Below are 24,368 nucleotides of genomic sequence, written 5' to 3' on the forward strand. Positions count from 1 at the left end.
AGTTCTTCAGTAGCTCCACTGGCTTTGTATAAAATCCTGTACCTACACCCCCCTGTACTTATTGCTCCACCTGCTTGACTATCTACCACAGGTTTCAGAGCATTTAGTTGCCCAGCTCCCGATCTTTGGAGCTATCTTCCACCTGACATCCTAAACACAGACTCTCTGACGTTATTGCATTGTTTGTTTCATTGTCATGTTTTATGCTGCTTTTCGTCAGGTGCCCTTTAGTGTTTTGAAATACACCCACAAACAAAATTATTATTCCGCCCTCTTGACAGATAAATGCTAAACCCTGTATGTCAAATCAGTTTGAGGAATGCAGGTTCCCTTTCATAATGTTTGTTTTAGTGACTCATCGTGTAGAATAGGGCTGCTGACATTTATGCAAACACACAGTGTCTTGCAAAATGAAACTACTGAGAACAATGTGCATCTCATCTGGTGCAGAGATTAGAGGCAGATTTTCTTTTCTGTCCAGAGGCATGCTACTATCACGGGGAATGGAAACTTAAATAGCTTTTAGGGAATTAATGAGAGAATCCATATCCTCTGCTGTTTTTTTGTTTCTGCACTGCCAGCACCTTCCTCTGCTGGGTGTAGATTTCCTCTACTAATTTCTTTAGTTGTTCCAAATAAGGGAGAATTGTCCAACCCTAAATCTGATCCCTCCTCCAATGGACAGAAATGCAGCGACTAGCACTCACTGCTACTCAAGTGTTTCCAGAAGGCGATGAAAAAGGGGTGGACACAGACTTGCTTGTCGCTACCGTGCTGATTCATGAAGTTACTTCATCAGAAGGAGAAAAGGCTTTATTGATCGCTGCAGAGAAATTGCTCCGATGCTCACCATGCACCACGTCAGTGCGGTTTTAAAATGAGTTATTCTCCTGTTTGTTCTGACATTCCCTTCATGAGTTCCAAAGCGTTGCAGCAACAATCGTGTCTGTGTGCACCCTGCTTTTGTATGTGGTTGTGTTTTTAATTTTCTTGCGTTTTGTCTTTTAGCATTAGGGATGTTGAAAATACCGATCCTTTAATACTGAGCATCGACCGATCAGAGTCCTGATCTCATTCTTAAATAAACTAAAGTTCCTGTCCTGTAGCTTCCTAAAGTCTTTCCTTATCTTCCTCGTCTTCTCCTGGAGTCGACTGGATTCAGTCCAATAAATCTTTCTATCAAACTTAATATTGTGTGGGCTGGTCTGGTCATGCAACGCTGCCATAAACTCCCTAACCCTCTCTGGAAGATTTTTCTCCATGACGCTGTCTCCAGGAAGATTTTCTCTTCTTTTGAAGTGTTTGTTGTTGTTGTTTTGGTGCAGCCTTTACCTGAGTGGACTCGACCTAGCGTTTTTTTAATTATTATTTGATTTTTTGCACCTTTGATGCTAGCCGTCCGCTAATAAAACATAAGAAGAAGAAGAAGAAGATGTGATTGGATTTATGGCAGACCTAAAGTAAATAACTACAGGAGATTGGCCTTGGCTGAAGCATGAAATCAATCCGATCATTCTAAAAATGGATCGGCCCTGATACTGATCTCCTGATATTGATTGGGACATCCCTATTTAGCAAATGTTTTCTCAAGCTGCAGTGTATTAGAGCTAATATAGAGCTATCAGAGCCAACAAACAACAATTTGCATTATGGGAAGGATAAAACCCAGTGTTTTTAGACTCAGAGATTGAGAGTATGTGGAAATAGTGAGTTATTTTTAAACAACCCAATGGAAAATAGTATTTTACAATGATGATCTCACCGGTTGGTGTGGCTTCCTTAAGAGCGTTGTTTTTTTCAGTATATTTGTGCTGATGAGTAAAACATCATCTCTAAAGCAAAGACGTACATCTCAGTCACTTAGAGTATCAGAATCAGGCCTTTGAATTTCAGGGGCAATGCTCGGCAGCATCCAGCGACCATTTGGGACGCTAATTCACCTTAGGCGGTGGTTAAAAATGACACTCTGACTCTAGCAACTAGAGGCTAGTGGCATATGTTTCTGAGAAAACTGGCATTCTGCTGATGAGCATGTTCACATGAGAATATCTCTGCTACTGTAAATAGAAAGCAGCGGGAGGGAAGTGGAACTGGGTTGACCGGATGGCACGTGGGTTAGAAGACAAGGTCCCTGTGGTTTCGTTTTTAATTGGTCTAGTCTAGGTGGGTGCTACATGTCTAAGTAACGTCCACACGAATGAATGCCAGGTCCAGAAGTTTCCCAGCAGAACACTGAATTGTCACAAGATGGTCAATGTTATTAACTTCTCCTGTCAGTGGTCATAATGTTGTGGCTGATCTGTGTGCATAGAAAGGTATTGAAGGAGTGAATGAACATACGTAGCTGCACAGGAGGACATCCACTCAGTGTTTTCTCCAGTTATTTGTCTCTCTGTGGAGGCACATGTAACCGGCTGCTGGCCCTTTGCTTCTGTTTGCTCAAGCTAGGCTCAGATAACCAGCTGTGCGCAGTTGGAGTATGACCCCACCCCCCCCCCCCAAAAAAAAAAGCAAGTCAAGAAAGGAAAGAGAAAAATAAAACTAGAAAGTAAAAAGACTTAATTCAGCTGCACAGTCAAGGATGCTTCCCATGAGGCCAATGGAAAAATCATCGCGCTATTTGCCCTTTACCTCTGGGATTCCTTTGGATCAACTGATACGACATATTTTCATTCCTCTCCAGTGAGTGTTCAGGCCTTTCATCTAGCTGCCACATGGAGACACCACAGTCCCTCTCTAATTGGCTCACACCGCCGCCTGTCACATGCTCATGGCTCACATGGCCGACAGCGTGGCTAGGGTGAAGATGAAGGAGGCCGCAGAACCTTGTGTGCTTTGTGTGTGTTTCTTTTAAGAGGAGGTTGGACTTCTGATGCAGCAGCGAACACCAACCCCCTCCACCCCCCACAAGCCTCCAGCTCCTCCCTCCTCTGACTAACGTCCTCATGCAGCCAGCCTCCCCCACAGGAAGCGCTGCTTTCCCACCATCCAGGAATAATAGGGGTGCAGGCTGCGAGAGGAGCAGTGCAGAATGAGCACATTCCCTGTGCCAGAGTCCACCACGCAGGGAGAGAGTGGCACTGCTGGAATGTAGTCTGCCATTGTATGAGGGGGGGGTGCGAGCCACGGCCTTTCTTATCTCCCCCCCAGCTTGTTGTTTACCAATATGAGAGTCTGTACTGACTGATTTAAACAGGGGATTTTTATTTCTTTTTGCTGGGCCCTCAGTAGATTGCGGTTGTCTGAGATCTACGACATGGGGTCATAACAGTCATTGGCTGGCTCTGTCTTAAAGGGATAGGCTGAACACTGTTATTATCCTGCATGAGTGTAAACTGTAGGTTTATTTTAGTCTGGCTGTAATCCTAATTCCAGAGTTCTGATTCTTCTACTGGGCGGCACGGTGGTGTGGTGGTTAGCACTGATGCCTCACAGCAAGAAGGTTCTGGGTTTGAATCCAATCCCACCGTCCAAAGACATGCTGGTTAGGTTCATTGGTGATTCTAAATTGGCCGTAAGTGTGAGTGTGAATGGTTGTCTGTCTCTCTGTGTTAGCCTTGTGATAGACTGAAGACCTGGACCCATTGACAGCTGGGATAGGCTTCAGCAACCCCCTCCTCATCCCCCTCAAAACCCTCCAGAGGACAAGCGGTTACAGAAAATGAATGAATGAATGATTCTTCTATTAATGGACGACGGCGTCGCCAACGGTAGCGATGAAACAACCGCGTTGCTCCGACATATCCGGCGTCTGCTTGTTTGTTGATGCAACTTCCTGCTGATTTGCGACAGATGTACGTTGGCTCTTTTATTTTATTTCATTAAGTCAAAACTCCAATCAGGCATAACATTATGACCACCTCCCTAATATTGTGTAGGCCTCCCTTGTGATAACTCATCAGAGAATGGACATGGGCCTTCTGAGGGTCCTGTAGTGTCTGGTAACACAGTGGTGTTAGTGGGGGGCCTTTGAGGGGAGGGGCCTCTGTGGATCATCCCACAGATACTTGATCAGTTTGGGATCTAGTGAATTTGGAGGCCAGGTCAACACCTTGTGCTGTTCTTCATGTTGTCTTGATTTGTTCCTAAAGCGTTTTTGGCTGCTGCCATCAAGGAGTGTCATTCCTATGGGGTGGGGGTGCCTGGTCTGGTCTAGGTGGGTGCTACGTGTCTAAGTTTTAATGTTGTGGCTGATTTCAGTAGAACTACCTACTCTTGGTAAGTGGTGCATACATAAACAGAGCTTATCTTGGCTGAACTAGTGCATGTCAGTGGGAGGAGTAGACTGCTGTACCAGCCACTGGACATACCAGTGATAGTCTGGTTGGGCTGCTGCTTTAGTTTGCACAGCAGCCTACATTAGTTTTTTTGGGGAATGAGACGGTCCCAGCGAGGATCTCTCTCCTAGCACACTCCCGTTAGGATGACATTATTTTTGGACCTATTGTTTTCCCAATCACTGAGTGTGGGTGGGACAAACAGGAAGGTGGAATGGATGGAGTTGAAATGTCGATGTTTCGAATGTGAAAGTATTTGAAAAGCTGCTAAAGATAAGATGAGTTCTGTCAGCCGTCGATGTCTGGGACTATTGTGTTTAACTGTGTCTGAACTCAGTTAATTGTGTTAGTCAAGTCTAAAACGTAACAAGAACTTCAAATATACAAAATCTATACACCAATCAGCCACAACATTATGACCACTGACACGAGAAGTGAATAACATCGACCATCTTGTGACAGTTCAATGTTCTGCTGAGAAACATTTGGACCTGGCATTCATTGGTGTGGATGTTACTTAGACATGTAGCACCCACCTAGACCAGACCAGGCACCCCCACCCCATAACAATGACACTCCTTAATGGCAGCAGCCATCCCCAGCAGGATGCAGCCTGACACAGACACACACACAAAAACACTTCAGGAACAACTAAAAAAAAAACATGAAGAACAGCACAAGGTGTTGACCTGGCCTCCAAATTGACTAGATCCCAAACTGATCAAGTATCTGTGGGATGATCCACAGAGGCCCCTCCCCTCTAAGGCCCCCCCACTAACAACATTCTGTTACCAGACACCAGTCACATATAGTGATGAGCATCAGTACGAATGGTCTCAAGACGCTTTACATTACTCAGAGGCTGAAACCTCTAGAGAAAGCACTAAGGCGACGGTGGCGAGAGAAAAAAACCCTCCCTTTTAACAGGAAGAAACTTTGAGCTGAACCTTAAGCTCATATGGAGGGAAACATCTGCTTGAGGCCTAAGGCATACACGTAGAATCTAACTGTGATTAAGTACAAGATATAGCTGATGATGTTACATGAGAGTGTGAAAATGAACAATAGTGGTTGTATTACAGGTGAGTTAGCTGCTTTAATAATTGAGTATAAGAGTCATCATAGGCCATGAAGACTGGGCAGGTTTCGAGACCACGAATGAGTAGTATGGAGCTCCGCTTTAAAAGCTAAGCTTAGTATAATCTGTATTCTACATTCTTTTGTAATTCATTTTGTATTTTTTATTTTTTTTCCAGATGAAAGCAGTGGAAATGGCATCAACTCCACATCTGAAAGCACTCCACTGCCTGGACATACAGAAGTAAGTTCCAGTGAACGTATTGGCTTTTCTAGGGAAAGAGACAGGTGAGGATACCATTAACACTCCAAGCTTCGACCTCTAGAGAGTCGATCCACCGCAGACCTCCACGTTAAAGTGCCCGGCTATGAGATAAATGTGTTTACAGCACTCTGCAGCTAATCATCTCCCTTCATGACAACTTTATGAATAACTGACAGATTAAAGTCTATTAAGGCTTAAAGTTAATTATGCATCATTTATGGAGTTGGTGCTTTCAGTAACAAGTTGCTGCCGTCTCAGGTTGCTCCGCTGTCTGCCTCTGCTCCACTCATCCTCCAACTCTTTACCCAACTTTGATTTTGCCATTTGTGGACAGTCTGAAAACAACTCCTCAGAAAACTGACAATTCATCCGTCCGTATAAATGGTCAATGGTTCGTTTTTTTTCTTTAGCTGGGAGTAGCTGTAACTTCCTGTTTCCTTGATCCTTGCTTGGCAACTTCGTGGTGACGACAGGAGCTGAAACTATTTCCAGTCTTCGTGCCAAACTATGATAATCAGATGCTGGTTGTAGCTTCATATATATTTAACGTAATAAAGTGGATAAAGACATCTCCATTAGCTTTTAAACTGCTGCAGTTTTCAACAATAGTTACTGGAAGTTTCAAGGTTGTTCATGTCGATGTTTATCTTGTGTTTGTGGGACTTTGTGGGCTCAGCTCTCCGACCTCCAGTTGACTCAGCGCTCCGACAGCTGAGTCACAAGACGTTTGCGTCTCAAAGGGCTCCTCTCATGTCTTTTACAGCGAGACAGAAATAAACCGCCGCTGCCGCTCAAGCAGGAGCCTGCTGTCGGAGTTAGAACGAGGCCTTCCAGCAGATGTGTTATCTTAACTGATAACGCTGCTCCTCTGGTAGACAGTGTTATATTTACATTTCTCATTCAGTCTGAACGCACTGAAAATAAACACTGTAATGAGCGGTGTCCACCCTGCTGTTACAGTTGCTGTGTAAAGGTCTGATAAACATGCTGCTGGGTGGAGTTCAGGTCAACATGCTGGGTACTCAGAGCCTTTATATGTCTGACACTGAACTGAAGTAGGTTTCTGTCATCAGAAATAAGTTGGATAAAGTTCTTGGATAAAGTTACAAATGTGTTTTTATTAAATTAAATGTATTTGAATATGACGAAAGGGCCACAGCTATAAAATAATTGGAATTGTGCCGTTTAAATTTGTGCAAGATTCAAGATGTTTTACTGTCATGCGCGCAGTGAAAACAGCAGTTTAGACCACACAGTGATGTCTTATTTTGCAAATTCTCCCGTCCTAACAACACTGAATGAAAAAAAAGAAATATAACACCTTATAACAACTAAATATATAAATCGAGGTGCAAGAGAAATCTGTTAAGCTGCTGTCAGCTTCATTCGAAAGTCCAGTTTCGGGCGTAAAAGTCTGCTTTCATCTGAAAAAAAAAAAACAAAAACAAAAGAAGCAGAAGCGGGCGGCACAGTGGCGACGTGGTTAGCACTGATGCCTCACAGCGAGAACGTCCCAGGTTCTAATCCATCATGGCCGACTGGTTCCTTTCTGTGTGGAGTTTGCATGTTCTCCCTGTGTCTGCGTGGGTTCTCTCCAGGTTCTCCAGCTTCCTCCCACCGTCCAAAGACATGCTGGTTAGGTTCACTGGTGATTCTAAATTGTCCGTAGGTGTGTGTGTGAATGGTTGTCTGTCTCTCTGTGTTAGCCCTGTGATAGACTGGAGACCTGTCCAGGGTGGGCCCCGCTTCTCGCCCCAATGACAGCTGGGATAGGCTCCAGCAGACCCCGCGACCCTTAACAGGAACAAGCGGTTATAGAAGATGAATGAATGAATTGCAGAAGCATGTACAATACAGATTATACTAATGGTTACACCTTAACATGCTCATTGAGAAGCACCCTCAGACTCTTAGCTCTTAATGTGGAGCTCCATTCTACTCATTTGTGGTCCCAAAACCTGCCCAATCTTCATGGCCTATGAGCAGCTAAGTCACCTGTAATTCTGGTCTACGTCTATGCTTTAGTCTCTTTTTCTGTCTCTACCTGGCCGGCCTCAAGCAGATGTTTCCCTCCATATGAGCTTAAGGTTCAGCTCAAGGTTTCTTCCTGTTTTTCTTGCCACCGTCGCCTTAGTGCTTTCTCTAGAGGTTTCAGGCTCTGGGTAATGTAAAGCGTCTTGAGACCATTCGTACTGATGCTCAACACTGTATGTGACATTAATACAGGTCACACACACACAACCTGTGTCCCCCTGTTACAAATAATACACTTATTTGTTAATGAACAATTCATATGCAATCTGTTTAGTTCCTCTTCTATTTAAATCCAGACGTGCATCGATCAGGCATAACATTATGACCACCTTCCTAACATTGTGTATAGGCTAACACATATAGGCTAAGATCCATTAAGGCTCATTTAAGGTGCTACGGGACATAGATAACCTACGCATGTAGCCTACACTGATTTGAGCCATTTATACTTGTGCCTCGTCAGTCTGCCTCCGTCAGTGAAAACGCCACCCAAACACTAGTCAGGTTCATTTTTGCTTCTACTTCCTGCTTCACTTTCAATAATGGCGACCATAATTTCACCGAAGACGAGTCATACAAATTATTGTATCTCCGAACATCCTCAATTAACCTTTCCACCTTTATTGATCCAAAACAATCAGATTGAAAACTGTAGAGATGGAGAAGCAGCTGGAAATACTAAAACGGAAATATGCTACTACCAAGCGGACCAGTCACACAGTGCAGTTCCCAAACCACACGGTGACTGAGGTGATGGTGATGCTCTCAACTGTAATTCTGTAAAAGCCAAATTTCCTTAGTCGTACAGTCGTTGGGCCGTTCGAATGTGTGCGAAGTAAATATGTTGAGGTCAAACAAAATTATTTCAGCCTTAATCGTATTATACTATTTAGGATAAAGGTCACTGGTGTCCCAAATGTAAATGCCAAACTAGAAAGAATGTAACTGTGGACAGGACTGTGTGTCCACCCCGAGGACAAATGGCACCAATTTTAAGAGATAAATTCTTTGTGTATTTCTTTCTTCTTTTTTATCTCAGATGTGTCCATTGTTGCACCGTGGGCTTTTGAGGAAAGAAATTTCCTGTGTACGTGCTGCACATATGTCACAACTGACAACAAAGCTGACTTTGAAATAAAGGGAAAACAGGTTAAATGCTATCTTAAAAAAAGTTTGTATTTGAAGGTCGAAAACACTGTGGATATCTTGTTCTCATGTCTATTTTTATGATTTGATGTTTTCCAGCTAAAAGGGCTGTTTCTGACTAAAATCCCGGTTATTGTTTTAGAGGAGCTGGATGCATTAGCGGCTTAAAATCATTTTTCATTACAAAAAAAAAAAAAACTCGTAGTGAGAAAATGACTGAAATATAAAAGTTGATAAAAACGTTCCTCCACCAGCATCTGTTTTTGTGTAATGACAGGCCGGTGTAATGATTGAACAGTGTTCATACTTTACTGTTTTATGTGGTTTTGTTCGTCATTGTGGTCTCCCTGTTTTATACTAAAATCACATTCTTTTAAAATACTTTTCGGCACTGTCCCAACATGAATGTGTGTAATGCTTGATATATCCCTCTGTGAGAAAGCTAAAAAAAATAAAATAAATAAAAGTGCTATTTTTGTTCCTGTTTTCTACCTCAGACGGACAAGCTCCAACCGAGCAAAGACACCGTGTTCTTCAGGGACGGGGTGCGCAGGATCGACTTCGTCTTGTCTTACGTGGACGATAAAGATGGAGAAAAGAAACAGGTGAGTGTAACAGAAAAGTGACAAGTCGGCGTTACTTGACCACTAAGCATTTTCCAGGGACTTTTCCCCTGACTAACTGTGACGAGACGATGACACAATTTAGACCCAGACGAGGAACAGAACGGGAAGTGAGACTCAGTCAGCATATTCTCTGTGTTGGATTTGTGACTGAAATGAACTGATTTTAGATCAGTTTCTTGTAGTGGTATGTATACAGTATGTACCATTTATTTTATTTATACACCAGTGATGTGTGGGTGTGGTGAGTCAGATTCAGAAATATGAACCCAATAGAATCACTTCAATTCACCATTCGATTGTCTGCCTCCACACTAATTAAATGAGCATTCTTTACTCACATATAGGTGAGGATATATTTAACCAAGGGAAGAGAAATGCAGTTCAACGACTCATTCATACTCTTTCAACACAAATGAGAGTAGCCAGTGTGTAAAATAAACACATATTTCAGTTTTGACCAAAAAGGGAACACGTCAACTCTTGACCTTATTCAAAATATTTAGTTGTTAAAGCTATATATTCTGTATATAGTGTTTAACAGAATGTCTTGTTGGTACAATCTATCATCGTCGGCATTTGGTCATATAAATAAAAATAAAAGTAGAAGAAGAAGAGCAACAGCAGAACAAGTGTGAACCCGTGGCTTTGAGTTACAAGTACTGCCTGCCTGTGGTTTTTCAGTGCGGTACTCAAAGCGCTTTACAGTCAAATCCATTCGCTCACCAGTGGCAAGCAGTGGGAGCTACTGGAGGGTGGTTCAGTGTCTTGCTCAAGGACACTTCAGCATGTGGCATGTTATCGGCATCGAACCAATATCCAACATTATTATCGTACAGCCTAATAATAATCGCACAGCCAGAAATGTAACTGGCGATGCAGACGGCAAGAGCTGTGATTGGTCCGCTTGGTCGCAGCGTGTTTCCGCTTTAGTATTTCCGGCTGCTTCTCCATCTCCACAATTTTCCAATTGATTGTTTTGGATCGATAAAGATGGAACACATGGAGGAAAGGTTAACTGAGGAGGTTCAGAGATACAAATATTTGTATTCTGCGAAGTTTCGACGAAAGTTTCAGTCGCCATTGTTGAAAGTGAAGCAGAAAGTAGAAGAAACGCCGACTAGTGTTTGGGTGGAGTTGTTACAGAGCGAGCCAGACTGACGAGTGCACAAGTATAAATGGCTCACACCGGCGTAGGCTACATACGTATGGCGTCTATGTCCCACAGACGCCGTTCACATTTTAACCTCATCTTTAAAGAGTTAAGAAGAGTTATATGAGGTTTTTAAACATTTATTTTGTATATTATGTGTTCTATTTAATAATTTACGTACTGAATTTAGACGTTAAATGCATATTCAATTGTTTTTGATGTGGCTGGTTATTGCTGCATTTGTTATCCACACTTTTTTGGAAAACTTTGCACGTTAACAAATGACAACGAGGGCTGATTGGTTCATGTATTTAGGGGCCATCTGTGTGTATTGATGGGGTTTTAACTGAATCCATATTGTAAGTGATAACTGTATTATTTTATCAGAAGGATTAGGGTTATTATCACACCCTCTTCCTGCCCCTGTGTGACCAGTCTCTGGGCTGTTATGTAGAGCAAATCCCTGTGTAAGAGTCTGAGATGTAACTCAACAAATAATCCAATATAATTCATTGATCATCTCGTCAGACAGGGAGTTTGTTGAGCTTCTTTAACGTGTCTTTGGTAAAGTGGAAAACAAGCTTTGTGGGTCTGTGTGGTTCCAATACTTGTGGTTTGTGCATCCACAGGAAAGGAGGAGGGAGTTTGAGGCCAACCTTGAGAAGGCAGGACTGGAGCTGGAGACGGAGGACAAAGTGGTAAGACAGTTCACCGCAGAGCAGCGGCACCACCTAGTGGACATCTCCCCGAGGCACACCAAGCCCACAGAAGAATGTCTTAAAGGGATGGCTCAGCGTCAGACATCCTTCTCTCAACAGTTTCTCTCTCCTCCATTTATTCTTTATTCTTCTTTCAGGACTCCAAAGATCAAAAGACATACTTCTTAAAGATCCATGCTCCGTGGGAAGTACTGGCCACCTATGCGGATGTACTGAAGATTAAAGTACCCTTCAAGGAGAGTGACATTCCTCATGGTCAGGACGTCCCACTGGAGTGGCTCACGCACCCGTTCCGCCTACCGGACTACATCATGCACCCGCAGCCCGACTACTTCACCTACCACTTCGACAAGAACAAGACGGACTTCTTCCTGATCAGTGACAAAGACACGTTCTTCCCTCCATCCACCAGAAACAGAATAGTACGTATCTGAGAAGTAAACTCCTTTGTCACTTTGTCTTGATCTTTCTAGGATTTTGGGTTCTAAAAGCTTTGTACGGATATCTGTATGTTCCAAACTTTACACAGAACGAAGGTTAGTTGCATAGACTGAGTACAGTATTAAAATATACAGCAGTATACCAGGTATGTCTAAAAGTGGGTATTGTGATTACAAATACAAATACAAATAATAATAATTATTTTACAAATACAACTATTTTAGCAGCATGCAGAGTACAGTAAAATATACAGTGTACAGCATAAAACCAACAAATTCAGCAGGGCAAGAATAACCTGTAGCATTAGTGCAAATAAAGTACTCTGTAGAATTTAGTAGTAGTGCAAATAAAGAACTCTGTAGTATTAACAGTAATGCAATCAAGTTCTTTATAGTATTAGCAACAGTGCAAATGAAGTAATCTGTTGTATTTAATAGTAGTGCAAATACTCTGTAGTATTAGTCATAGTGCAAATAAAGTAGTATGTGGTATAAAATAATGTACCCAGTAGTATTAACAGTAATGCAATCCAGTTCTCTATAGTATTAGCAACAGTGCAAATCAAGTACTCAGTAGTATTAGCTGTCGTGGAAATAAAGTACCCTTCTAGGATTAGCAGTAAAGTACTCTGTAGTATTCATCAGTAGTACAAATAAGGTACTCTGTAGTATTAGCAGTAAAGTACTGTGTAGTATTCAGCAGTAGTGCATGTAAAGTACTCTGTAGTATTAGCAGTAAAGTACTCTGTAGTATTAGCAGTAGTGCATGTAAAGTACTCTAGTATTTACCAGTACTGCGTGTCAGTAAATTGTGTCGTGGTTGAACAAACGCCGGCGCCACAGTGAAGCAGAAACGTTCGACACATTTTTGGCCAAAAAGTTTAATCCAAATCCTTTAATCTGTCGTTTAAATCCCCTCCTGCTTTTTAGGTGTTCTACATCCTGGCCCGCTGTCCGTACTACAACGAGGGACGGAAGGACAGGGACAAGACGGGAATCAAGCGTCTGCTCAGCAACGGGACGTACACAGCGGCCTTCCCGCTTCACGATGTAAGACACGTCCACCTGTGTAAACGCAACGTCCACTTCCTGTCAAGTAAATGTTCGACGTGCAAGTAGTAGTAGGTAGCTGCTATTGTGTATTTAAGAATTCAAATCAGAACCAGCATTAATTTGGACAAGGTTGCACTCACATACAAGGAATATTACTTTACTGGTTGCTCATATTTGGGAACAGATATTAAAGGACTGATATATGTAAGATAAAGATTTGTGTGTAGGTCTGTAGGTCAGTCTACAGACCCCAGAGGATGATAGCAGCTAACTCCAGACTCAACAGGGAATAGCATTAGCGTGCGATAACAAAATATTGGTGAAATGAACGAGTTTCGCGGCAGATAATGCGTTATTCAGAGGCTGCGTTTCGGTGCCCCATTCACTCCCATTATATGGATATACGCAGATCTAAATATCTTCCGAACGACTACAAATTACACAATTACAAAGTTATAATATACAAGTTATATGGGTTATATGGGAGTAAACGACCGTATTTTATGCCAGAAATTAGGTCCAGGTTGTAAAAAACAGTAGTTCCCCTTTAATGAGCTGTTATAGAGATTATTTTTAGATACAGGCGATAAGAATTCCCACAATTCTGAAAGTTTTAAATGAACACAAACAATTTTAAGCATCCTCTCCTTTGTAATCTCTCGAAATATTAAAAAACTGATAATGACCAAATCTAGTTCATTGTTTTATTGTCATTCTTATATATGCCTGTAGATGAAATACACCACGGAGCAATGACAGCACTGACTGGAAAGTCAGAACAGAACAAATCGATTTGTTTTTAGTCTAAAAACACTAGTTTGGAGATACCTGTGGGTTCTTAGAGGCTAGATATATTTACTTGGTTAGATATTATTTATTTTGTGTATTATATCCCTCCTTGTAAAACCTTTTTTAGCTGAGTTTGTTACAGTGTGTTACGCTTTTTTTTTTTTTTTCTTTCAGTGTCGATACTGGAAAAGGGCGAGGAACGCCGAGTGCGAGAGCGAGCGCTTCCACCTGTACAGCCACTGGGCCAGCTTTATGTGCTTTTACAAAGTACAGCCCCTGAACCTCATCAGGTAAAACAAACGTCACCCCCAGTCACAATGCGTCATTTTCCACTGATACCAGACGCAATATTTAAAAAATGTCGGTTACAGGAAGTACTACGGGGAGAAGATTGGGATCTACTTCGCCTGGCTGGGCTTCTACACGGAGATGCTGTTCTTCGCGGCGGTCATGGGTCTCATATGTTTCATCTACGGAGTGCTCAGTTATGAAAACAACATATCAAGGTGGGTGCCACGGAGGGGGCAGCGGAGAGCTCACAACAATGCAGCCAAAAATATGTGGACGCCAAGACATCATACTGTATCTGTACACTCATTCTGCTACAAAAGCTTCTTCTGTTGAGGCGTTCAACAACATTTTAAGCTGGAGACTGGGTTTGACATTGCTTTAAACCTTACTATGAGCTCCGTCACACTGAGATAGGAAACAGGACTTTAACTGCATGCCTGCAACAACATGAAGCATCAATACTACAACTTCCAGAGTTCAATTGATTGTAAGGAAGGGACTCTACACAGTGCACTGTCCACATATTTTTGTCTTTCTCTCATCTTCCATGAATCCTTACAGACTCTTTTCTATTAGGCCTCAATTCTTAATTCTGACAACAATTTAAAATGTTCCTTTAAATAAACAAATCCCTGTTCAACTTTTAATAGTTTTTTGTTTTTGTTGTTTTTTTTAGCCAAGAAATTTGTCACCCTGATATCGGCGGGAACATTATGATGTGTCCTCTGTGTGATAAAAAGTGTCCTTTCTGGAAGCTCAACTCCACGTGTCTCTCATCTTGGGTAATTACTGGATTTTTTAAACTTAAGCACGTGTTAAGTTGTTTCTTTGTAGCTTTACACCGATCAGCCACAACATTAAAACCACTGACAGGAGAAGTGAATAACATTTAAACCATCTTGTGACAGTTCAATGTTCTGCTGGGAAACTTTTGGACCTGGCATTCATTCATTCAATGTGGATGTTACTTAGACATGTAGCACCCACCTAGACCAGACCAGGCCCCCCCACCCCATAGCAATGACACTCCTTGGTGGCAGCAGCCATCTCCAGCAGGATGCAGCCTGACACAGACACACACACAAAAAAAGCTTTAGGAACAAACTCGAAAAGGTGTTGACCTGGCCTCCAAATTCACTAGATCCCAAACTGATCAAGTATCTGTGGGATGATCCACAGAGGCCCCTCCCCTCAAAGCCCCCCCACTAACAACAATCTGTTGCCGGACACCACAGGACACCCTCAGAAGGCCCATGTCCATTCTCTGATGAAAAAAAGGGAGACCTACACAATATTAGGAAGGTGGTCATAATGTTATGCTTGATCGGTGTGTTTGTGTTTTGGGTGGAGCACATTTAATCACCAAATGTTTCACACTGTTTCTGCTCAGCGTGTCACTTCCCGTACCTCTCTAAGGTACTCATCCTTTTTCATATTATCTCTTCCAGCAATCCCATCTGTTTGATAACGAGGGGACGGTGTTCTTTGCCATATTTATGGGGATTTGGGGTAAGTGTCAGTCTGTGCTGCTTTCATTGTGTTTAACTTGTGCAGATTTTCACAGCTGAAGCCATCAACCTTCACCCGAGCCGCTTCAGTCACGTTCATGTTGTCAGAAACAAGCAGTGGGACGGTTTGCCAGCAAGCCGTAGGAAAAGAACTGCAGTCAAGGAGAACAGTTAGCCAGGAAGTGATGAGAGTTACGGCTGAAACGCATTACACTTTAAAACTCAACATAGGCCCTCTCTGTCTTAAGTTGGAACAAAAGCGATAATTTTAAAACAACGGTACAATATTGCTTCATTTCCCATCTGGTAACTAGTGATGGGCAGTTCGGCTCTTTTCTGAGAGTCGCCTCTTTTGCTGCAGCTCCCAAAGAAGAGTTGGTTCTTTCTGCTCCCGAACCTGCATTTTATTTAGTATCGTTCACAGTTCACATTTAGTATCGAAGACACTCTGCTCTGTCTTCCCCAATGTCTTTAAATTTCAACCAGATGCTGCTTCGTTTACGGGTGTCACTCATAACTATGTCGAGTGTCGTCACATGCGATTGGCCACATGGAGCGCCCATCAAAACCTAGTGCTACCCCGTCCTGACACGAGCAGAGATGAACAAGCAAAAGGAATTGGCTCTTTTGATTTGCTACCAAGGATCGGCTCTTTTAGGCATGACACTACTGGCAACACTGACTTAAAAGCCACATCTCTTAAAGCCAGGCTCTCACTGTCAAAACTAAATCTGTTTTCCAGTGACTCTGTTCTTGGAGTTCTGGAAGCGGCGCCAGGCCCGGCTGGAGTACGAGTGGGACCTGGTGGACTTCGAGGAGGAGCAGCAGCAGCTTCAGATCCGTCCAGAGTTTGAGATCAGATGCACAAACAGGCGGCTGAACAAGATCACGCAGGTGCTTCAGAGCTGTCTTTTTGTTTTAAAAAAAAAAAAAAGTCAATTACCGACAGCTCTGCAGTTTATTAATAAATTATTATCAATCTTTCAGGAAATGGAACCGTATCTCCCCGTCACCAGCAAGTGTGCTCGCTTCTGCCTCTCTGGAGCCACGGTTTTGTTCTGGGTAATCGATTATTCACCTCGTGTGTGTGTGTCTGTGTGAGATTTAGATGACATAAACCAGGTAAACGAATGCCTCGTCACACGCTGTCAACAGCTTCATTATGAATGTGTGCGCTCTCCACAGATTTCTCTGATCCTGGCCTGCATCATCGGGGTCATAGCATACAGGCTGGCCGTGTATGCAGCCTTTGCGAGTATCATTAAAGACCCCTTGAGAAAGATCCAGGTGGTGGGCAGGTTCATCACTCCACAGCTAGCCACCTCCGTCACCGCCTCCTGCCTTAACTTCGTCATCATCATGATCCTCAACTTCTTCTATGAGAAGGTGGCTGTCTGGATCACTGACATGGGTAGGGAGACCTTCATCAGACGGACACAGGTTTTACTCCCATCGTAGAATAAATGACTCCATCTGCACCGTTTGCTTCCTGCAGAAATCCCCAAAACCCACCTGGAGTATGAGAACAGGCTGACCATGAAGATGTTTCTGTTCCAGTTCGTCAACTGCTACTCGTCGTGCTTCTACGTGGCCTTCTTCAAAGGCAAATTTGTGGGTTCTCCCCGCCACTACTCATACATGTTTGGGACACTGAGCAATCTGAGGAACGAGGAGGTGAGTTTTTTTTTTGGTTTTTTTTACGGCAAGAACTTGAGTAAAACTTTTAAAAATTCAGTTCAGTGTGGTGCAGGATCAGTGATTCGTCCTCTTTCCGTCCTAGTGTGACCCCGGAGGCTGCCTCATAGAGCTGACCACGCAGCTGGTGATCGTCATGGTCGGGAAACAGCTGTGGGGAAACATTCAGGAAGCTCTGCTGCCGTGAGTCCAGACTGTGGATTATCAACCACATCACCCACTTACTCAGAGTAAAATAAGAGATACACCGATCAGCCACAACATTAAAAGGATGCAGCCTGACACAGACACACACACGAAAACACTTTAGGAACAACTAAAATAAAAACCATGAAGAACAGCACAAGGTGTTGACCTGGCCTCCAAATTCACTAGATCCTAAACTGATCAAGTATCTGTGGGATGATCCACAGAGGCCCCTCCCCTCAAAGGCCCCCCCTCTAACAACATTCTGTTGCCAGACACCACAGGACACCCTCAGAAGGCTCATGTCCATTCTCTGATGAGTCACAACTGTTTTGGAGACCTACACAATATCAGGAAGGTGGTCATAATGTTATGCCTGATCGGTGTAAGTGTTAGCTGTAACAAAACACAACGCAAAAATGCTCTTGGATTCATACAGCTTCCTCCCATTCTGTTATTACTTTACATCCACCATATTAACCCTTTAACCCTTAGGCCTCAAACAGTTCACCTGGACATTTTATTGCGTATTTTGACTTTAAAAAGGCCAAAAAATGTCCTGTGAGTTAGTGTCGTTGCCCATTTTTTTCCAGAATACCTGGAACTTTCAATATCGAGTCGTTAGTCACAGTTTTCTGCACGTTATAACTGTCTATCAGACACTTCATCTGCAAATGTCAATGCTTTTCTGTACTTGTCTCTTACAAATAAACTAGTAAATAAATAAAAAACACACACAATAATAATCCACAATCAGTTCCACTATCTGAAGAAAATTCGGTTTGAATTGATGCTTGAAGGTATTAACAAAAAGTCTGGGCATGCCACACCTTTGTAATCAGCTCATGAAGTTAAAATCTTAAGGTTTTTAATGTGTGTAAATGCTTATAAAACCAGCTGTGATAAGGAAGTTGCTGTTCAACAAGTGATTCTTCTTCGTGGGTTTCTCCACAGGTTGATGCGTAACTGGTGGAGCAGCAGGAGAGGACGGCACAACCCTGAGAACCATTATAGCCGCTGGGAGCAGGATCACGTCCTGCAGAACTTCAGCCAGCTGGGTTTGTTCTACGAGTACCTGGAGATGGGTGAGTTTACTCCACTGCTCTGGACGTATCATACGTGAAATTATGGATTAAAAAGAGACGTGCACTTACTGGCAATGCCAACTCTCTGGCTGCTCTCCTTGTCTTTTCAGTGATCCAGTTTGGCTTCATCACTCTGTTCGTGGCTTCTTTCCCTTTGGCCCCCCTCCTGGCCCTTTGCAACAACATCCTAGAGATCAGAGTGGACGCCTGGAAGTTCACCACCCAGTTCAGACGACCGGTGGCATCCAAGGCCAGAAACATCGGAGCGTGGCAGGAGATTCTCAATGCGGTGGCGATTTTGTCTGTTGTTACCAACGTGAGTTTTTTTTCCTTTTTTTCTGTGCACTATACTCACTATGTCTTCGTATTCTCCCACTTTTCCGGATCCGGGTCGCGGGGACAGCACCCTCAGTAGGTTAGTCCAGACAGCGCTCTCTCCAGCATCTCCTCCAGAGGAATACCTAGACGTTCCCAGGCCAGACGAGAGATATAATCCCTCCATCGTGTCCTGGTGTGTCCAAAACACCTCTCCCAGGAGGTGTCCGGGAGGCATCCTTACCAGACGCCCTAGCCACCTCAATTGAGTCCTCTCAACGTGGAGGAGCAGCGGTTCTACTCTGAGCTCCTCCCATATGACCGAGCTCCTTACCCTATCTCTAAGGCTGAGCCAAGCCACCCTGCGAAGGAAACTCATTTCAGCCGCTCGTATTCGCGATCTCGTTCTTTCGGTCATTACCCAAAGTTCACGACCACAGGTGAGGGTTGGAACGTAGATCGACAGGTACATTGAGAGCTTCGCCTTTCGGCTTAGCTCCCTCTTTACCACGACAGACCGGTTGAGCACCCGCATCACTGCAGACACCGCTCCGATCCGCACCTCATGCACCTTTTCAACAGTAATAAATGTCTCCCTTGATCACATCAAATTTCCAATTCAACCTTTTTTTTGCTTCCTTTTTGTCCCAGGCGTTCATCATGGCGTTCACCTCAGACATGATCCCCCGGATGGTGTACCTGTATGCATACAGTGAAGACAACAGCATGAAGGGCTACGTCAACAACAGCCTGTCGATATACAACATCTCACATATGCATCCTAGGAACATGCCGGAGGACAGCTGGTTTGATAACCAGACCTCCACCTGCAGGTACGAGAGCTTAAACCCTTTTTAAGACATTTTTAAGAGCTTTAAAGCTGCATTAGTCAATATTTCACATCACATAGCTGTGTGCAAAATGACCGGAGTTGCACGTAGTGGCAAACCCACAAAGGACAGTCACCAGGCTCTTCAGTTTCACCAGTCTCATAGTTTCCAGCTTCAAGAGTATTCAGTGACAGATAAAGATAAAAAGATATTTTACTCTGGAGTTTAACAGTGTGTGAAGGTTCTCAGTCATGATCCAGGTCACATGCACAGAGCTGAACATTAGGGAAACGAAAAGACCCCATCCACCAACGCATGGCTCAACACAGGAGAGACAGCTCAGTCCACCTACAACCTGAAGGACAAAGGACACTCCTTTGAAGACAACCACATTTTAGCCAGAGAAGACAGACGCTTTTAAACGTCAGAGGTGGACTGAGATTTAATCTTCCATTAATCTACAGTTCAATAAAGTATTGTCATCATTCTACAAGAAGTTTCACACCTGGAGACTGGAGCCTCCGACTGATAATGAGTATTTAGAGAACCATTAACTGGAGAAAGGGGACAGGGACAAACAGTCTCCTCCAACGACAGGGAAGCATCTGGTCCTTTCTGATGACACCCACAGATGTTCCTATTTAGACCTGGATCAAACGTCTTCACAAAACTCTACAAGTCTGGTTGCCTTTTTGGATATCGGTAGTTAATGTGTGGCTACAATTTGAAAAATAGCAATCAGTAGATGAGTACCAGTGTGTTCGTGAAGGTTCTCAGTCATCCAGGACATGGTGTATCCAAAAACACTAAAGAAAGAAAGAAAGAATAAAGGCAACTGGACTTGTAGAGTTTCTAGAAGACGTTTCATCCAAGTCTTCAGTTCTAAAGGACCGGTGGAGGAGCTGGAGTTTAAATGGGAACATCTTTGGGTGTTATCAATCAGAATATGGCATGTGTCTTATAACGACCCGTTGTCATTTAAACCCCAACACCTCCACTAGTCCTTTAGAACTAAAAAAGCTGCTTGGATGATGAGATCCAACTTTGTTTCTTTAGCATTTTCGGGAGGTGAGTAGTAGCGTTGCTCTGTGTATGCTGGACGTGCAGATGAGAATACAGCAGCCATTGTTTAAATCATAAGTGTGTCCAGTTTCATATGTCAGTATTGGTTTTGTTGGCCAGAAACCTGCAGCTTAACGTCCTGGATGGATCCATTTTCCTTTTTGATTTACAAATGTTGAATGAATGACACATTTCTGATTGACTCTGCTTGATGTTTTGCACAGATACCGTGACTACCGTTACCCCCCGGGCCACGAGAGGGAGTACAAGCACACCATGCAGTTCTGGCACATCCTAGCAGCCAAAATGGCCTTCATTATTATCATGGAAGTAAGAAAATGCAGCTTTTTTTTATTATTATTAAATAAATGCTCAAAACTGAAGCATAATATCTATATAAAAAAAAAAACTTCTCCCTCCGCAGCACGTGGTCTTTGTGGTGAAGTTCTTCGTGGCGTGGATGATCCCGGACGTCCCGTCGGACGTGAAGGCGCGGATCAAGCGGGAACGCTACCTGATTCAGGAGTACCTGCATAAATACGAGGTGGACAAGCTCAGGATGCAGCTGAGTGCCAGCTTCATCACGGAGCCGCCGTCGGAAACGTCCCTGAGCATGGACAAGCATGAAGTGTTGTCCGAGTGCCTGTAGCCGCCGCGTCGTACCTTCAGCTAACCAAACCTCACAGGAAAGGGCTTCTGTCTCTGGGGATAAACACACTAGTTCTTTTTTTTTTTGGAACAGACGTTAACTCCTATATTAGGATCTTTAAAGAGGCGTCAGAGAAAAATCCAGTCCAACGTAAAGTTTAAGAATCTTTAGTGAGACACTGCTGTGCCATAAAAAGCGTTGGAAGGCTAAGATTGTACCCTTCCCTCTATGCTGTCTTCAGATCGTCTATTTGTCCTGGAAGAAATAACCTTTCTGTATGTGCTGATAGAGCTACAGTTCGTGATGATGTTGAGCGTTAAGCGTAATGGTCGGTGCATGTTACCCTAATGAGAATTCAAGATTTAGACGAGGAGATGTGTACGTCAGTCGTGGTTGTAAATTCATATAATTTAACTATGAATGTAGAAAACACTCAGAGTAACAGATGTTTAAATATATGAGAGAGGAAACGCAGATGTTTAACAGGAGCTGCTTTTGGCCAAGTCATTTGGTAGCTACGTAGTTCTATAGCAGGGCTTCTAGATGGTCTGTCTGGTCATGTGAGTGTGTCATGTTTAGGGAAAGCTCTTAAAAATAAAAAACATTATAAAAATGTGCATTAAAAACCCGAGTACCTCCAACCTGCTGCAGCGATACTATAACAATCAGTAATTCAGTCTGCACTGAGGCAGCAGCTGCAGGTTCACGTTACTACAGAAGCATGTTTCTACCAGTGTTATAGAGAAAAACAACAAGTCATTAGAATGAGGAACCTTCTAGAAATAATGTGAAACTTTCCTGAAATAATGAGTTAGTATTTTAACCTAATGAGAAACTTTCCTGAAGTAATGACTGTGAAACACTCCCTGAGACTCCCTTAAAGGCAGGAAATAATTAGACTCTTTCTCTTATTATCTCAAAAATAATTTAACTTTCTCATTGTCAAGAACAAAAGTTTCCCAAGTAAGTTATTATAAGTAGAAACGTTCTTTAAATAACGAGTTAAATGTTTCTAAATTACAAGAGAAACTTTCAAACTGACACTTTCTCGAAGTTAATTAAAAAATAAGAAACTTTTTTTCAACAGGAGAACAATTTATAAATGTTATAAACTCAGAATAAAGACTTTTGTCCTGAATGTTTCACATGATCTTCAGACACAAATTCTTAGTTTATCATCACACTAACTACAAGTCATTATAATGAGAAACTTTAATGATATTATGAGTTAGTATTTCAACAAAATGAGAAACTTTCCTGAAATAATGACTCCCTGAGACTCCCTTAAAGGCATGAAACTTAAAATGGTGACTATGTATTTAAAAATAATTAGACTCTTTCTCAATGTCAAGAACAAAAGTTTCTAAAGTAAGTCATTATAAGGAGAAAGTTTCTTTAAATAAGGATGTAAATATTTCTAAATTACAAGAGATACTTTCTCAAACTCACATGAAACTTTCTCAAAACAAAACATTTTGGTAAGTCATTGTAATCAGAAACTTTATAAAATGTTTCACACAATCTTCAGACACAAAGACTCAGTTTATCAGTCATTATATTGAGAAACTTTCCTAAAGTAATGACTCATTAATAAGATCATGAAAAAAGGAAACTTCCTCTTATTATCTAAAAAATAACTAGACTTTCTCAGTGTCAAGAACCAAAGTTTCAGTAAGTATATAAGGAGAAACCTTTTTTTTTTTTAAATGAGTTGAAAATTTCAAAATTACAAGAGACACTTTCTCAAACTGACTGACTGACTGAAAATTGAAAACTTTAAACTTAGAGTATGAACGTTTGACATGATAAAGTCGGTGTAATCAATGAGAGACTTTTTTTTGAAATTGCGAAGCAAAATCTCAAAACTCAATAGTGATGCACCTTAAAACAAGAAGAGAAACTTTCTCAAAAATAACGAGAAACTTCAAACATCCAAAAGAATGACTTTGCTCTGAGAGCGTTTCACGTGTTTAAAAACTTCCTGAAAGTCAATGCAATGAGAACATTTATTAAAATAGTGAATATAATCAATAATACCCTCATTACTTTGAGAAATGTATTTTATACAGTATTATCTTTACGATACTAACCAACTGCTTCGTTGAACTAACTCATTATTCTCAGACACTAGGATTTATTTTAGCTTACTAACTCATTCATTTAAGAACGTTTCTCCTTCTAAGGACTTTTTTATTTTTACTTCCACACGTTCATAAACGAGCCTCTGTCTACTGGCAACTTGCTGTGGGACCAATTCTTGCTAAGGACGACGCAAAGAACACGTTTGGCTTCTTCCTTTTCCTTGGGTCGTGATAACGCAACACACGGCCTCCAGTGTATTTCTGTTGTGAGATGACGCCGACAAACGAAGGGATAAACTAAAGCAATCGTTGGTTAAGATGCAGGAAGGAGAACTTTGTTCACACCGACTGTGAAGAGAAAGACTTAATGACTTTTAGTGAAAAGCTGATGCTCCGGTTCCTGATACAGAGAATACGAGAGTCGGTGTAAATGGGTTATAGTGCAATTAATTTATCGTTATAATCCTCTTTTCTGCTCTTTCAGTTCTTCAACCACGTTTATGTTATAAAATAAATGCAAGACATGTAAAAAAGTGTTCAAAAAATACTCTGTACAAGACAAAATCCTTACAGTAGATAGTTTTTTGTTGTTTTTTTTAATCTCCTCATATACTTAATATTCATCTAGATTTCCGTGTTTATATCAAAACCTCTTTGGGATTCGTACAATAAAAGATGCAGTTGTTACTCCATCTATCAGCCTGCCTCTCTCCAATCTCAGGATTAAACCATCATCCAATGTTTGTTGATCACTGACGTGTGCAGAGTGTATAAAACATGCAACCCTGCGAGTTGCACGATGTCCACCCCTGTCCCATCCCTCCCCCCCAACAAACTAATGCCTTAAACATGTGTTTACTCGTTTCTTTTTTGTATGATTTTGTAAAGACGTTTCCTAACCAAACTCATATCTGTTTAATATCAGTGGTTGCTGCTGCTCCTGTCGTTGTTTCGTGCACGAAATGTTGCTGTGTAAATATTTAGTTTGTTCTGTTCTTGATTCACTGTACTCATTTGAACGGGACTTTAATAAATCGGTCAATATTCACAATAAACTGGTGAAAGAACTGTGTTTGGTTTGATGGAGGGT

General features: G+C 42.2%; 1 protein-coding gene across 3 annotated transcripts in view; it reads left to right on the forward strand.

Moving 5' to 3' along the window:
- ano5b (anoctamin 5b) overlaps positions 1–24,350 on the forward strand; it is a 35,132-nt gene extending 10,782 nt beyond the window's left edge. For 2 of the 3 annotated variants that reach the window (XM_084541954.1, XM_084541956.1), the window contains 19 exons: positions 5,534–5,598; positions 9,297–9,404; positions 11,205–11,273; positions 11,432–11,716; positions 12,665–12,784; positions 13,751–13,866; positions 13,948–14,082; positions 14,544–14,649; positions 15,316–15,376; positions 16,118–16,269; positions 16,363–16,437; positions 16,531–16,786; positions 16,871–17,049; positions 17,156–17,253; positions 18,211–18,341; positions 18,452–18,657; positions 19,308–19,489; positions 20,773–20,878; positions 20,973–24,350. In XM_084541954.1, the coding sequence (XP_084398080.1) occupies positions 5,534–5,598; positions 9,297–9,404; positions 11,205–11,273; positions 11,432–11,716; positions 12,665–12,784; positions 13,751–13,866; positions 13,948–14,082; positions 14,544–14,649; positions 15,316–15,376; positions 16,118–16,269; positions 16,363–16,437; positions 16,531–16,786; positions 16,871–17,049; positions 17,156–17,253; positions 18,211–18,341; positions 18,452–18,657; positions 19,308–19,489; positions 20,773–20,878; positions 20,973–21,197 (2,675 nt within the window). In that variant the 3' untranslated portion in view covers positions 21,198–24,350. The remainder of the gene's footprint in view (positions 1–5,533; positions 5,599–9,296; positions 9,405–11,204; positions 11,274–11,431; positions 11,717–12,664; positions 12,785–13,750; positions 13,867–13,947; positions 14,083–14,543; positions 14,650–15,315; positions 15,377–16,117; positions 16,270–16,362; positions 16,438–16,530; positions 16,787–16,870; positions 17,050–17,155; positions 17,254–18,210; positions 18,342–18,451; positions 18,658–19,307; positions 19,490–20,772; positions 20,879–20,972) is intronic. The other variant, XM_084541955.1, reaches the window with a different exon arrangement.
- Positions 24,351–24,368: the final 18 nt, after the last annotated feature.

The sequence above is a fragment of the Chelon labrosus genome (genome assembly GCF_963514085.1).
Source record: "Chelon labrosus genome assembly, chromosome: 3".
In the NCBI taxonomy this organism is placed as follows: domain Eukaryota; kingdom Metazoa; phylum Chordata; class Actinopteri; order Mugiliformes; family Mugilidae; genus Chelon; species Chelon labrosus.